Consider the following 13114-nt stretch of genomic DNA (forward strand, 5'->3'; position numbering starts at 1 on the left):
CTCCTGTGAGGCCACACAGCTTGTGAGTTACCGCTGCGGCCATCATCGTGTCTCCAGGTTACCGTCCTGGCTTCCACACTTCTGTCTGTGTCTCCATCTCTGATCGTACCCTTCTGCGGGAACCCCTCCCTGCCAAGTCCAGTGTCTGGCTGGTAGTGTAGAACCTGCTAAACCCAAATCTGACGTTGTCAGTTCCTCGCTTAAAGCACTTCCTAGATTCTTCCTTCTCTAGGATAAAACTTCAACCCCTTAATCAGGCAGTGTAACTGCAGGAGATTTCACAAAGCTCCTGGGGTGAGGTGACCCCTAATTGCAGCTCCGGCAACCTGCTCTGCCCTGGTGATGGGAGATATGAGGTCATGTTATGATCGCTCGCTTACAGGTGTCCCCACCAGACTGTGAGACCGAGGACGGCACACTTCTTGCCGTCTTACTCACTGTTGTAGCTCCCGTAACTAGCAGCACCTTGCACTCAAGAAATATTTTTGTAAGTTGTCATTAAATCATAGATATTATAAACGTGTGTTTGACTTTCAGTTCAGAAGAGGAGGATGAAAAAGAATGGCAAGAGAGAATGAATCAAAAACAGGCATTACAGGTATTTAAATAAATTTTGAATTCAGGATTCTATTATTTGAAATGAATAACATGCAAATGAATAATTTTAATGAAGTAGTATGGATTTATGAATGTTCTTGGTAAAAAATAAAGACAGACACCTTCTTTACGGGGTGTGCATGTGAATGTATGTACATATAAAATACACACAGACTTATATGTATGGAATTATGCATATCTCGACATCCAAAGTAAGCCATCTTGCTTTTACAACCAACCAATAAATAAATAGAAATAATAAGAAATGCTTGTATAAAAATATGGAAAGCCTATCACCCATGAATAACTTCTAGTAACATTTTGCTGTATATTAGTACCCCTCCCGCCCCTGTATAGTTGAATACGTGTGTGTGTGTGTGTGTGTGTGTGTGTGTGTGTGTGTGTGTGTGTTTGGGTATGTGTATGTGTATCAAGGGTATGTGTGTATGTATATATTTATGAAGATGTATGTTCATGCACAGGGTGTGGTACCTATTGCTGCGTAACTTAGTGCTGTGAAAACAGTCTTTTATCATCATCATCTTCTCTGTTCTGGGGGTTGATGAGCTCAGCGAGGCAGTTCCCTCTCAGTGTCTCCCATGTAGGTGCAGTCAGACGGTAGCTGGGGCTGGAGCCCCTCAAAGACCTCCTGCCCTGCGTGCCCGGCGACTGACGCTACCTGTCAGCCAGAACCCCCGCCCGTGGCCTCTCCGTGTGGCCTGAGCTCCGGCACAGCGTGGCGCTGTGTTCCCGGGGCAGGAGCCCAAGAGGCAGTGCCAGCAGGGCCCGCGCTGCCCTTTCTGGCCAGCTGTGGGAGGTGCGCAGCCTTGCTTCCACGGCGTGCTGTTCCCTGGTAGCTGGCTAGGGCCAGCCCCCACTTACTGGGAGGGGAGCTAGGCAACAGGAGCGTCAGAGAACCGTGCACAGGTTGCAGAGCCACCGCCACGCGTATCTTAACGCACAACTTGCTTACAGGTTGAGGTGGTGCTGCATGTACAAGTTTTTGAAATTTTTTCCACGTTTCTCAGAAGAGCGGGTAGCATTCTTTGATTCCCAAGCTCACCATTTCTTGTACGTTCACGTTATTCTGGTATGTCTGGTAGAAGACTTTTGAGCTGAAACTGCAAGATTCTTCAGCTTGTGAAGGTCCTGCATTATTAATGCAGCAAGTGAGCACAGTCTTGGTGAAGACCGTGGACCCTGTGGGCAGAAAGACTTGCAGTTAAGTCCAGGTCTCATAGCTCACTAGCTGTGAGATCTTAGACAAATCAACTTCTCCAAGGCTTTATTTCCTTTTTTTTTTTTTGAACAATAATATTGATGCTTTCCTCGTAGGGACGATGGGAGCATTCCTGAGGGAAAACATGGGAAGCTCTGAGTGAAATGACTGGCCTGTCCTAAGTGCTTGCTGGTTTACACACACACAACATGCATACATACAAGAGAGCAAATTGTATTACTTTATCTTTACTAATGACTACTTTTGATTTTAGGTTAAGAGCAAGACAGAGCTTATCTAACTAAGGGGACTATAAATATTGTTCAAATTCTTAAGGTTCATCTCTGCCTCAGGGTCTTCGCACTTGCTGTTCCCTCAGCCTGAGATGCTCTGTCCCAGAGCAGGTTTTTGGGTGTCTTTTGTGTCCGTGCTTGCAGGTCATTATTTCTAGGGGGGGTCTTCTCTATCAAATAATGTTTTTTCTCTTTCTGTTCTTCTAATTAACTCTCTTATCAGATTAACCTGCATTGTTTTCTCATTGTTATCTTGTTCATTTATTTTTTTATCATGTGTCTTCTTCTGCTCCTAAGAGTAGGGACCTTAGCTGGCATGATCTCTGTAGTTCCTTAGCACCTAGAACAGTGCCTGGCAAGTATTTTTTTTCTTTTGAATGAATGAATGAGTGAATGGATACATTCCCTAATCTGCCTATTCACTTTGATGCCTATGGCAGATAATGTACAACTGTGTTTAGCCTATTGTAGATTATGCAGAACACTGTTTATGATATAAGCACTGAAAAAAATCTGTCATGGTGAATAGAATTAAGTGTATAAAGTGTAAATTTCATGGTGTTACGTTTTACTCTTTACAGGAGGCGTTCTTTCAGAATCCTCATGCAGTAGACATTGAGTCTGAAGACTTTAGCAGCCTGCCCCCTGAAATAAAGCATGAAATCTTGACTGATATGAAAGAATTTACCAAGCGGAGAAGAACATTATTTGAAGCAATGCCGGAGGTAAACTATACAACAGCGCATTAATGCTTAGAATTAAGAATATCAGCAAAATTTTTCATTAGAAAAAGAAAATTGATAAGCATTACTTATACAATATACGTTTACAGTAAACGGCATTTATGTATCTCCGAGAGCCTATGAAACATGCATTTATAAGTTTGAACTTATAAATACTTAATCAGAGAAGCTTTTCTTGATTTTCCACCAAGACCAGGTGTTGTCTCCTGCTCTGTGTTCTCACAGCACCTTGTAGTGTCTCTTTAGATTTTAGCACCCAAATGTGCCTACCCTGCTCCCTCTGTATTTTTAGCACTCAGCTCAGTATCTTTCACATAGTAAGTGCCTAGTGTATGCTTAGTGGTTCAATTCTTAGGTTAGTTCATAAAAGTTATTTTAACCCATAATATACATTGTAGAATATTAACATGTTTTGATACCAAAAATATGAAAAAGGCAGGAGCTGTTTCTTTTCCCATCACTCCTTTCTGCTTTTCCACGAAGAACGTGAACATAGGAAAATGCTAAGGTGTACAGAAATGATATCCAAAGGACAGAAGTAAATTTATTTTTGTTTCAGGGGAAACATCCAGGTTCAGTCTATCCATCCAGCATTTTGTTTCTTGAGTGTAAATGGATCTCTGGCTGGTCTTTGAGGAAATAGAATTTGGATTATGTAAACAACAGTGGGAAGGATGGGAGAAAGAGAGGCAGTCCTGATGGTTTGCTCCATTTTTTCTCTTTCTGCCACCACAGAGCCTCTGGGATGGGTAGGCCTGGGTAGGATGGCGCACAGCTCGTTGGATCCGTCCCTCTGGTAGCTAAAGGAAGTTCTAAGTCATACAGGCTGGACCTTTGCATTGTCTGAACATTGGGCAAGTGCAAAATTGATAATAGTAGTATTGGTAAGGAATAAGAGTAATAATCGTAATAGTAATAGGAGCAATTTAGTATAAGGCTTGGCAACCTGCTTTTTTTTTTTTTTTTTAATAAATTTATTTATTTTATTTATTTGTTTTTGGCTGCGCTGGGTCTTCGTTGCTGCGTGCGGGCTTTCTCTAGTTGCAGCGAGCAGGGGCTACTCTTTGTTGCGGTGCGCACGCTTCTCATTGCGGTGGCTTCTCTTGTTGTGGAACACGGGCTCTAGGCACGCGGGCTTCAGTAGTTGTGGCACGTGGGCTCAGTAGTTGTGGCTCGCGGGCTCTAGAGCCGCAGGCTCAGTAGTTGTGGCGCACAGGCTTAGTTGCTCTGCGGCATGTGGGATCTTCCCAGACCAGGGCTCAAACCTGTGTCCCCTGCACTGGCAGGCAGATTCTTAACCACTGCACCACCAGGGAAGCCCTGGTAACCTGCTTTTGACCCCAGATCTACCACTTACTAGCCATGCGGCTCTGGAGAGGTTACTCAAGCTGTTTAAGTCTCAGTTTCTTCATTTGTGGAATGGAGATAGTGACGTCTGTCTCATCGGTGGTTGAGAATAAAATGGGATAATATATTTAAAAACACTTAGAAGAATGTCTTACTCAGGAAATGATTTATAAATGTTAAGTATTACTAATAACTGTGATTGCAATGATTTATTGTGTGTCTTTTGTGGACCAGGAACTGTGCTGGGCACTTCACTTGCATTCTAAAAGATTGTCCGTTTAGCCAGAATCAGCATGTCACAGTGCCTGGCATGCATCACATGCTCAATACATGTTTTTTGAGTAAATGATGGAATCATAAACAGTATCCATGATTTCCTTTCTTTTGCCCAATTCTTTTTGTTTGAAAGATTATCCTTTAACAAAGCAATTATAGCTTTTTCCTACTATTCAAATTTTACTTTTCTAGTATGAAAGTACCACCAATGGAAAAAATCAATTGTTCTTTATCCCCTTTGTGGGAAAAGGATGGAAATATGGGAATACTATCTGTATTTAATATAAGAAATCATTTTATTTATTTATTTTGCCTTAGGAGTCCAATGACTTTTCACAGTACCAGCTCAAAGGCTTGCTTAAAAAAAACTATCTAAACCAACACATAGAAAATGTCCAAAAGGAAATGAATCAACAACATTCAGGACAAATCCAAAGGCAATATGAAGATGAAGGAGGCTTTTTGAAGGAGGTAGAGTCAAGGAGGGTGGTCTCTGAAGATACTTCACATTACATCTTGATTAAAGGTATCAGGTACCATCACTTATTTGACGGTTAAAAACCAAAAATATGTCGTGTCTCTGAATTCTGTAAGCTACCACCCCCAGATAATATGAATGAAGTCCTACTTAATTTATTGACTATAATTATTATTAATGCAATAATAAATGTATATAGCTATTAATGTATTAAGTAGTATCATACCAACCCACTTTAAAATTAACTAACGAATTAACTTAGTTGCTGATTAAATGAGAATTTATAAATTCATTTATGAGAACCCGTACGCTCTTATTCATCTAACGAGAAGCATGTTGTCACACTGTAAAACTACGTAGTGAGAATATTTTAATTTTTCTCAAGGTATTCAAGCGAAGAAAGTTGCAGAAGTGGATTCAGAGTCTCTTCCTTCATGCAGTGAACTGCACAGCAGGTCTTCTGACTTGAAGTCATCTCCGTGTGAAAAGCTGGAGCCAAAGGAAGAGCCTGACGCCTCCCCTCCTTCCCCAAGAACCTTACTGGCCGTGCAGGCGGCCCTGCTGGGCGGCAGCTCAGAAGATGAGCTGGAGAGTGAGACCTGCAGGCTGCGCCATGAGAGGCGAGCGCCCGCCACCGCCCGTGCGGGTTCTGTGTCGCCGCTGACTCTCTTGGCCATTCAGAGAGCTCTCGATGGCGATGATGAAGACGTGACAGTGCGTGCCAGGAGCGACATGCGGACAGGAGGGGCAGGCGCGAGAAAACCGAAACCGCTCCAGAGCAGTTCTGATGAGGAGACTGAGGAAGGACCTAAAATGAGAGACGGGGAAGGAGCGCCGTTGGCAGCAGCGTCTCACGCAGCCAGTGTGAGCCTCGCAGAGGAGCCTGTGACCAGCGCTGATGCTGAAAAAGAGCGGACAGAATCGGCTCACTTACCGAGGACTGCCTTTTGTCAAGGCAGCAACTCTAGCGTGCCAAAAGAGCAGATGTCGTCTATTCCCCCGGTGAAGGAAGCCTTTCAGACAAGCGATGAGGCTGCAGTTAAGGATGGAAAAGACCCAGTTCCTTTGGAAAACACTGTGGTGCTACCCAGGGACGCACCTGGGCTCCAGAGCGGACCAGAGCGGATACCAACACCTCCGGCAAGTCCAAGTTCCGTGTCAAGGAGTGGAACGTATACCAAAGTGCTTGAGCTACAGCAAGGTCTTCTTCTTCCACCTGAGAGTAAACGTGACACCTCTGTTCTTTCAAGTGATGACGAAACAGAATCTGAAAAAAACCCTGCTCCTGAAGGCACCGTCAGTTTGCAAGAATCGAGTGATACGCTAAGTGTCCCTTTAGAGACAATAAGTGACTTAGGAAATGTGGCATCTGTTAATGCCAAAGAGCATGAGAATTTCTTGAAAACCATCCAAGAACATGAGACCGTTGAATCTGCAGGCCAGGGTTTAATTTCAGTTCCAGCGTCCATGGAACCAACGGAAATAGACTCTGAAGAAAGTGAATCTGACGGTAAGTGCTTGTGCTCTTTTAGAGATAAAGAAAAGTAGGATTTCGCATCTGCAGGAACCGAGAGGTGCTTTAGTGTAGTCCAGATCCACATCGTTCAGATGGTGGACTAGAGGCCCAGAAAGGTCAAGTGACTTTGCCAAGGACACATAGCTAGTAATGGAATCTTGACCTTTGCTGTTTGGCTACTCTTTTCGTTGTTGTTTTTAAAGGGAGGGAGTGCCCTAGTTGGAGAAGGTAAAGGTGAGTTTCCCTTTAATTTTTTAACTTTTTATTTTGAAATAATTACAAATTTTAAAAAGTTGAACAAGTATCTCAAAACATTCTATTTCCCTCACCTAGGACCTCAGTGGCTGGCATTTTACCACATTGGCTCTATCATCTCTCTCTCTCTGTCTCTCTCGCTATCTATATGTACACATGTATATTATATGTCTATATCTATGTATGCTTATGTACCGTCAATCCTCATTTTTCACAGATTTCAAATCTGCAAAATTGCCTACTCACTGAAATTTATATCTAACCCCAGAGTCAGTCCTCATGGTAGTGTCTTTGTGGTCGTTTGTGGACATGTGTAGAACGGCCAGAAACTTGAGTTGCCACGTGGTTCCCAGGTGAGGTTGAGCCAGGGGGACACTTGGCCTTCTTGGTTCAGCTCCCCTGCAGAGGTGACCAGAGGGTGGAGACGGGAGAGAGCAGTGCAGTGTAGACCAAGAAGCTCTGGCTCTGGGGCCATTGGATGGGGTTTGAATCCCAACCCTGGCACCTGTTCGTGGGGCTGTGTATACACTCGTGAGCTCACGCTCGTATCTGCAGTTCTTCTCCAGCATCCCAGATCTCATTCTGCACTCTGCCTTCTTTATAATTTCCCTGTCTAACAGTGAGGGACCTTCTGCCATCTTCAGTGTATTTACTTATTTGCTCAGTCTCTGTGTGTAACCAGCTCCCAATATCACTGGCCTCCTCCTTGGTCCTGGCTGTCCCCTTGGTCCCAGCCCCTCCGTCCTGAGTGTGTCCTCAGATCCAGACTCCTCCCCCTGAAGTGAAGGAAGGGAATCAATAAATGCTTTTTAAAGAGAAGAAAGGACATCAAGGGAGGAAGGAAGGAAGTGGAAGAGGAAGAGCTATTTCTTCTGTGTCCTTATTCAGGATTCTTTCTTCTGTGTCACAGTGTTATTCTTTGCTGTGTTCATAGTGAAATAGCATAAAAACATTTTAAAAAAACTCCATGATTGTGTACACACCCTGGTAGTTCTTTCTGAATTTCAAAACAATATTAGTTAACTCAGAGGACGTTTTTGTATAAAGCAAACGTGCAAATGTTTGAGAGCGTGGTCCCTAATTTCAGAGACAGTGCCAGTGTGTCTAATTGAAAAGGCTTATTTTGAAGTTACAGGCACTTATCAATAAATTTATTTAATAACAATATACTACTGTTACATGTTTTCTGTGACATTTAAATCTCTTCTTTTTAGGGTAAAACATTTTTCAGGATACTTTGGAAAGCTCTTGATGATTTCAGGGTAATTTAAATGTTTTAGTTATAGACAAAATGATCTTATTATTTTGGTACAGGAAGTTTCATCGAAGTGCAGAGTATAAATAGCAGTGATGAACTTCAAGCTGAGTTACACGAAGCTTCCAGACCTCCCTCTGGACAAGGTGAAGAGGAACCAGTAGGAACTGAGAAGCAAGAAGCCACAGGTGACTCCCAGGGCCTCCCGAGAGACAACTCTGAGAGGGAGGCCGTGGACTTTGAGCCACCTGAAGAAACTGAAAAAGACGCAGACGACTTGCTCAACGAATGGCAAGATGTTGACCTGGTAATAACGTGACATCGTGTTTTTACTCATTGCTGAGGAAGCCAGGTTTAAGTAGCTTCTGAGTTTTTAAGGAGCTGCTGGATGAAGACATAATAGCTCTTTGCACCCATCTTCTTACTCCTGCTGACATGGCTCCTTTCTTGTGGAGGTTGCTGGCTGGGATAGTGTCCACTTCCCGTGTGGGTTAGTGAGGGAACTCCAGAGGTATTACAGACTTGCTCAGAAATCCAAGCGGAAACCTGCATAAGGAGAAAAAGCTTATTGGTAACTTCAGTCAGACTAAATACAGGCTTTTTATAACCAATGAACTTAATTGGGTTATTAATAAAATTATCTACAAACCAAATTATCTTATAGGAGGAGCTGGAGGCGCTGGAGAGCAACCTTTTAACACAGCAGAATTCACTGAAAGCTCAAAAACAGCAGCAAGAACGGGTCGCCGCTACTGTGACGGGACAGATGTTCCAGGAAAGCCAGGTAGGTGTACAGCTTGGGTGTCCTCGAACAATACCTACCGACATCTTTCCTTAATCAGACTCCCCGAGGACTCGTGCATTAAGTTACCTGTTTAAGCACTGCTCCCACTTCCCGGTGGAGGCCAGGTCCTGCATTTCAGCAGGGGTCATCGCGTGTCTGTACCTCTTCAGGAACTTCTTCGCCTGTTCGGCATCCCCTACATCGAGGCTCCCATGGAAGCAGAAGCTCAGTGCGCCATCCTGGATCTGACTGATCAAACTTCCGGAACGATCACTGATGACAGTGACATTTGGCTGTTCGGAGCACGGCATGTCTATAAAAACTTTTTTAATAAAAACAAGTTTGTAGAATATTACCAGTATGTGGACTTTCACAACCAATTAGGTAAGACTTCAGAAGACGACTGCTTTCTGAAATTTACCTTCAGAATTTGTAGTATGAATTCTTTCTTTCCAAGGAGCTAGTTCGGTGCATTAATGGAAATGGTAGATCTATACAGGTTTTCATATAAACGATCTTTTGCTTCTGTAGCAGAATACGATTTTTAATTTGGAACTAAGAAATTAAAACCCCAGACATTTTCTGCAGTTTTAATCATCAGGTCTGGTTACGCTCTAACTGGTTACCTGAGCTCTCCAGAGTAAACCAAAGGTGGTAGAGTGGGGAGACAGGTGGAGGTCACCCCTGGAATCATGAGCCTCGTGGTCCTTGTTGTTTCTGGCAGTGATCCTTCATCCTCCCGTTGATTCAGCAAATACACACTGAGCGATTCCTATATGCCAGTTGTTGTTCTTGGCAATGGGAAGTGGGGAAACAGCAGAGAATAAAACAGTCTAGCAGGAGAAACAGATGGTAAAAAAATACATAAATCATAATTTGACAGTGGTATGAGCCATATAGAAAAACAAAGCAGTAAAAGAGAGGCGAGAGTGACCTGCAGTCGCAGGAAGTGCATGTCCTTTGTGGTCAGAAAAGGCTTTACTAATGGGCACCTTTTGGACTGGAGCCTAAAGTAGAGAGGAAGCGCGTGCTGTGGATACCATGGGGATGAGCATGTCAGACAAAGGGACTGGCACGTGCAAAGGCCCTGAGACAGAAGCCTGCTTGGTGTGTTCTAGGGAAGCATGGAGATAGTTACGGGCTGAATTGTGTCTCCCCCAAATTCATGTGTTGTAGTCCTAACCTCTGGTACCGCAGAGTATGACTGTGTTTGAAGATAGGTTCTTTAAAGAGGTGACTAAGGTCAAATGAAGTCGTTTGGGTGGACCCTAATCCAGTCCGACTGGTGTCCTTGTAAGAAGGAGAGATTAGGACGCAGAGGGAAGACCACGTGCAGACACGTGGAGAGCCGGCCGTCTGCCAGCCAAGGAGAGAGGCTCAGAAGGGACCAACCGTGCCGACACCGTGAGGCCAGGCTCCTAGTCCCCAAAACTGTGAGGAAATGAATCCTTTGTTTCAGCCCCTCAGTCTGAGCACTTTGTTACGGCAGGCCCGGGAAACGAATTCAGGGGCCAGTGTGAGTGAACGAGGAGGAGGATGGCAGGAGGTGAGGTCAGAGAGGAAGGAGGAGACCAAAATCCAGTAGGTCCAGAGTGTGGTGGAGAGGCTCTGCGGGTAGACTGGGTTGGGATGTGAGAGGAGGAGAAGTCAAGGATGACCCCCTCCACCCCCGCAGCAGCGCATGGAGTGGGCTGGCCTTGGTGAGGGGAAGCCACAGGTGACTCCCAGGGCTTCCCGAGAGACAACCTTCCCTTGGCGGGACGGGGGAAGGAGCAGGTGCAGGTGTTGCGGGCGTGAAGACCCGGGTCTGGACGTGTTGTCTCTGAGATGCCCGTTAGACATCCCGACGGAGACGTTAAGGTGCCAGTTGAGTGTGTGTGACTGTGGTTCAGAGGAGAGGTCCTGGTGAGAGGGCCGAATTTGGGGGTCAGAGGTTATGTGGCATTTAAAACTGCAAGGATGCGTGAAACTTTAAAAATCCAAGCCCAATGCCATTTAAAAAAAAGGAATCTATTTCAAATAGCAAAAGAGAGATACCTTTGGATATTGGATAAGGATATATACATGTATATTATCTATATAATGAAGTGTTTATAAATGTTATGTAATAAATGTTTATAAAATAAAAAGTGGAAAAATATATAATAACTTTTACTCTTATAGGATTGGACCGGAACAAATTAATAAATTTGGCCTATTTGCTTGGAAGTGATTATACAGAAGGAATACCAACTGTAGGTTGTGTTACAGCCATGGAAATTCTCAATGAATTCCCTGGACATGGCCTGGAACCTCTCCTAAGATTCTCGTAAGTCCTTTCTTAATTTCTTTAATTCAGGTGTTTATATATAAATACCCAAATTAAACAGAACTATTATTTACGTCGTGAACTGTCACAAATCATTGTTCCCTGAGAAAACAGGAGGAGGTAATGGTTGGGGTTACTAAAGTTTGTTTTCCCTTTTCTAGAGTTTGATGAAATCATAGGCAATTATTTTTAGAGGTGCCAGGCTTATCCGAGTTTAAGGATACATAGCCAGTCCAGTGGGAATTCCTGGGAGTGTAGAGGTTACCGTTTCATTCATTCAAATATTTCCTGAGCAGCTACTATGTGCTAGACAGTGTGCTAGGCTGGAATAGGGGAGGTGACTGAGCCCCAGGCTGTGTCCTCAAGGAGCTGCCACACCCTGGGGGCGAGGGAGAAGCATCCACATGCTTGTACTTCTGAGTGCCGAGTGTTCTGAGGGAGGTCGGCCAGACAGGGGCATGGGGCTGTATGCCAGGAACGTTTTCTCTCTGCGTGTAGACTTGACGTATTCAGTGGTGGCGTCTCCTTCTGTCCGGAACCCAGAGTTGTGCTGTACTTGGGGTACACTCTTCGTTTTTGGAGATTCTGAGATGGCGCTAGTTACGAGGTTGTCTGTGAAAGTAGTTCTTTCTTAAGGTTGCTCCTTGGTGGCATTTTTCAAAAAAAAATATATAATTCGCACAGCATAAATTTTACTCTTTTAAAGTACAATTCAGTGGTTTTTCGTCTAGTCACAGGTTGTGATGGCATCTTTTAATCATCAGTTTGACATGGGATACTATTTGGCAGTAGCTGATTTAATGATTCTTTAGTGTTCTCTCCAGTCGTAGCTCCTGGTTTGAAAAATTTCGGAATGTTCTGGTCTGAAGATTCAGTGATTAGAATTAAATACAAAGTTGTTTGAATGATTGCTGTCCTCCAGCCTTAGCACACGTAGCGATGTATTTTATTTTTTGCTTTCGTCATCTCTCTTTTCATAATTTTCTTATTGTTGAGGAAATGTATATACTGGAGGTACGTTGTTAGGTTGCTTGTAAGTCATGGTATGTAAATAACTTGCAAAAGTACAAGTAACTTTTATACAAATAATAAACACACATTAGAAAAATGACAAAATATGAATTAAAAAGATTACAGACAACATTTTGGTTTATACAGTGTTAGTCGTTTCTATGCACAATATACACATGCGTTTTATATATAATCACACACACGCACAAGTATACTCATATAAGTCTGTTATTATTATTTTTTTTTTTACAAGCATGGGACGATGCTGTATACTTTTTATGTTACCTGCAACTCATTTGGTGATAGGACAGGGCATATTATCAATGACGCATAGATTTACATTGCTGTTTTTAATGACTCCATAGGAGTCTTTTGATGTATCATGAATAACTAATTTAATCAAATGCCTATTGTTATTTCTGCTTTTTTTAAAAGTCTGAACAGATACTGCCTTGAGTGACTTTATATACATGTCTTTGAGTTCTTATCCGATTATTATTTTAGGATAAGTGAAAATGGTATCTAACTTTTCGATTTGGTGTCCTGGTTATTGGTGAGAGTAATTTTTTTTTTCATGTTTGTTGACAGTTTGCCATGCTGATCTAGTGAATGCCTGTTTACGCCGTTTTTCTTTTCTCAACAGTTCTTGCTCGTTTGTTGCTGTTTGAATGGTTACGTTTTTAGTCAGCTCTAGCAATTTCTGCCTTGGTCTTTTAGCTTGCTGATGGCAGATAGGAGCTGCCCCCGCCTGCCTGGCTCTGCAGGGTTAGGACAGGTGCAGTTAAAGGGCGCGGAGACAGTGGAAGAGCAGTTAGACTGGGAGGGTGTGTCGCCTTGCTTTCTTCTCTGCTTTCCCTTTTCCTAACCAGACCCTGGCCCGCCAGTCCCCCTTTACAGCAGAGCTGCTCTGAGTCTGCAGGCTGAGTTCAGCCCAGCTGTGTTCGCTTTGGCCTACACAGTATGTTCTTTAATTTTGAGTGGGCTACCAACATTTAAATTGGGGGAGATTTCACAGAAAATTTTGGATTTTCC

General features: G+C 43.4%; 1 protein-coding gene across 2 annotated transcripts in view; it reads left to right on the plus strand.

Annotated features, from left to right (window-relative positions):
- Window positions 1-13114, plus strand: part of ERCC5 (ERCC excision repair 5, endonuclease) — a 28301-nt gene that overhangs the window by 9496 nt on the left and 5691 nt on the right. For both annotated transcript variants that reach the window (XM_068526912.1, XM_068526913.1), the window contains exons 5-12: window positions 538-598; window positions 2691-2834; window positions 4794-5001; window positions 5339-6463; window positions 8039-8286; window positions 8644-8763; window positions 8934-9147; window positions 10927-11071. In XM_068526912.1, the coding sequence (XP_068383013.1) occupies window positions 538-598; window positions 2691-2834; window positions 4794-5001; window positions 5339-6463; window positions 8039-8286; window positions 8644-8763; window positions 8934-9147; window positions 10927-11071 (2265 nt within the window). The remainder of the gene's footprint in view (window positions 1-537; window positions 599-2690; window positions 2835-4793; window positions 5002-5338; window positions 6464-8038; window positions 8287-8643; window positions 8764-8933; window positions 9148-10926; window positions 11072-13114) is intronic.

The sequence above is a fragment of the Eschrichtius robustus genome, chromosome 18 (assembly GCF_028021215.1).
Source record: "Eschrichtius robustus isolate mEscRob2 chromosome 18, mEscRob2.pri, whole genome shotgun sequence".
NCBI lineage: Eukaryota > Metazoa > Chordata > Mammalia > Artiodactyla > Eschrichtiidae > Eschrichtius > Eschrichtius robustus.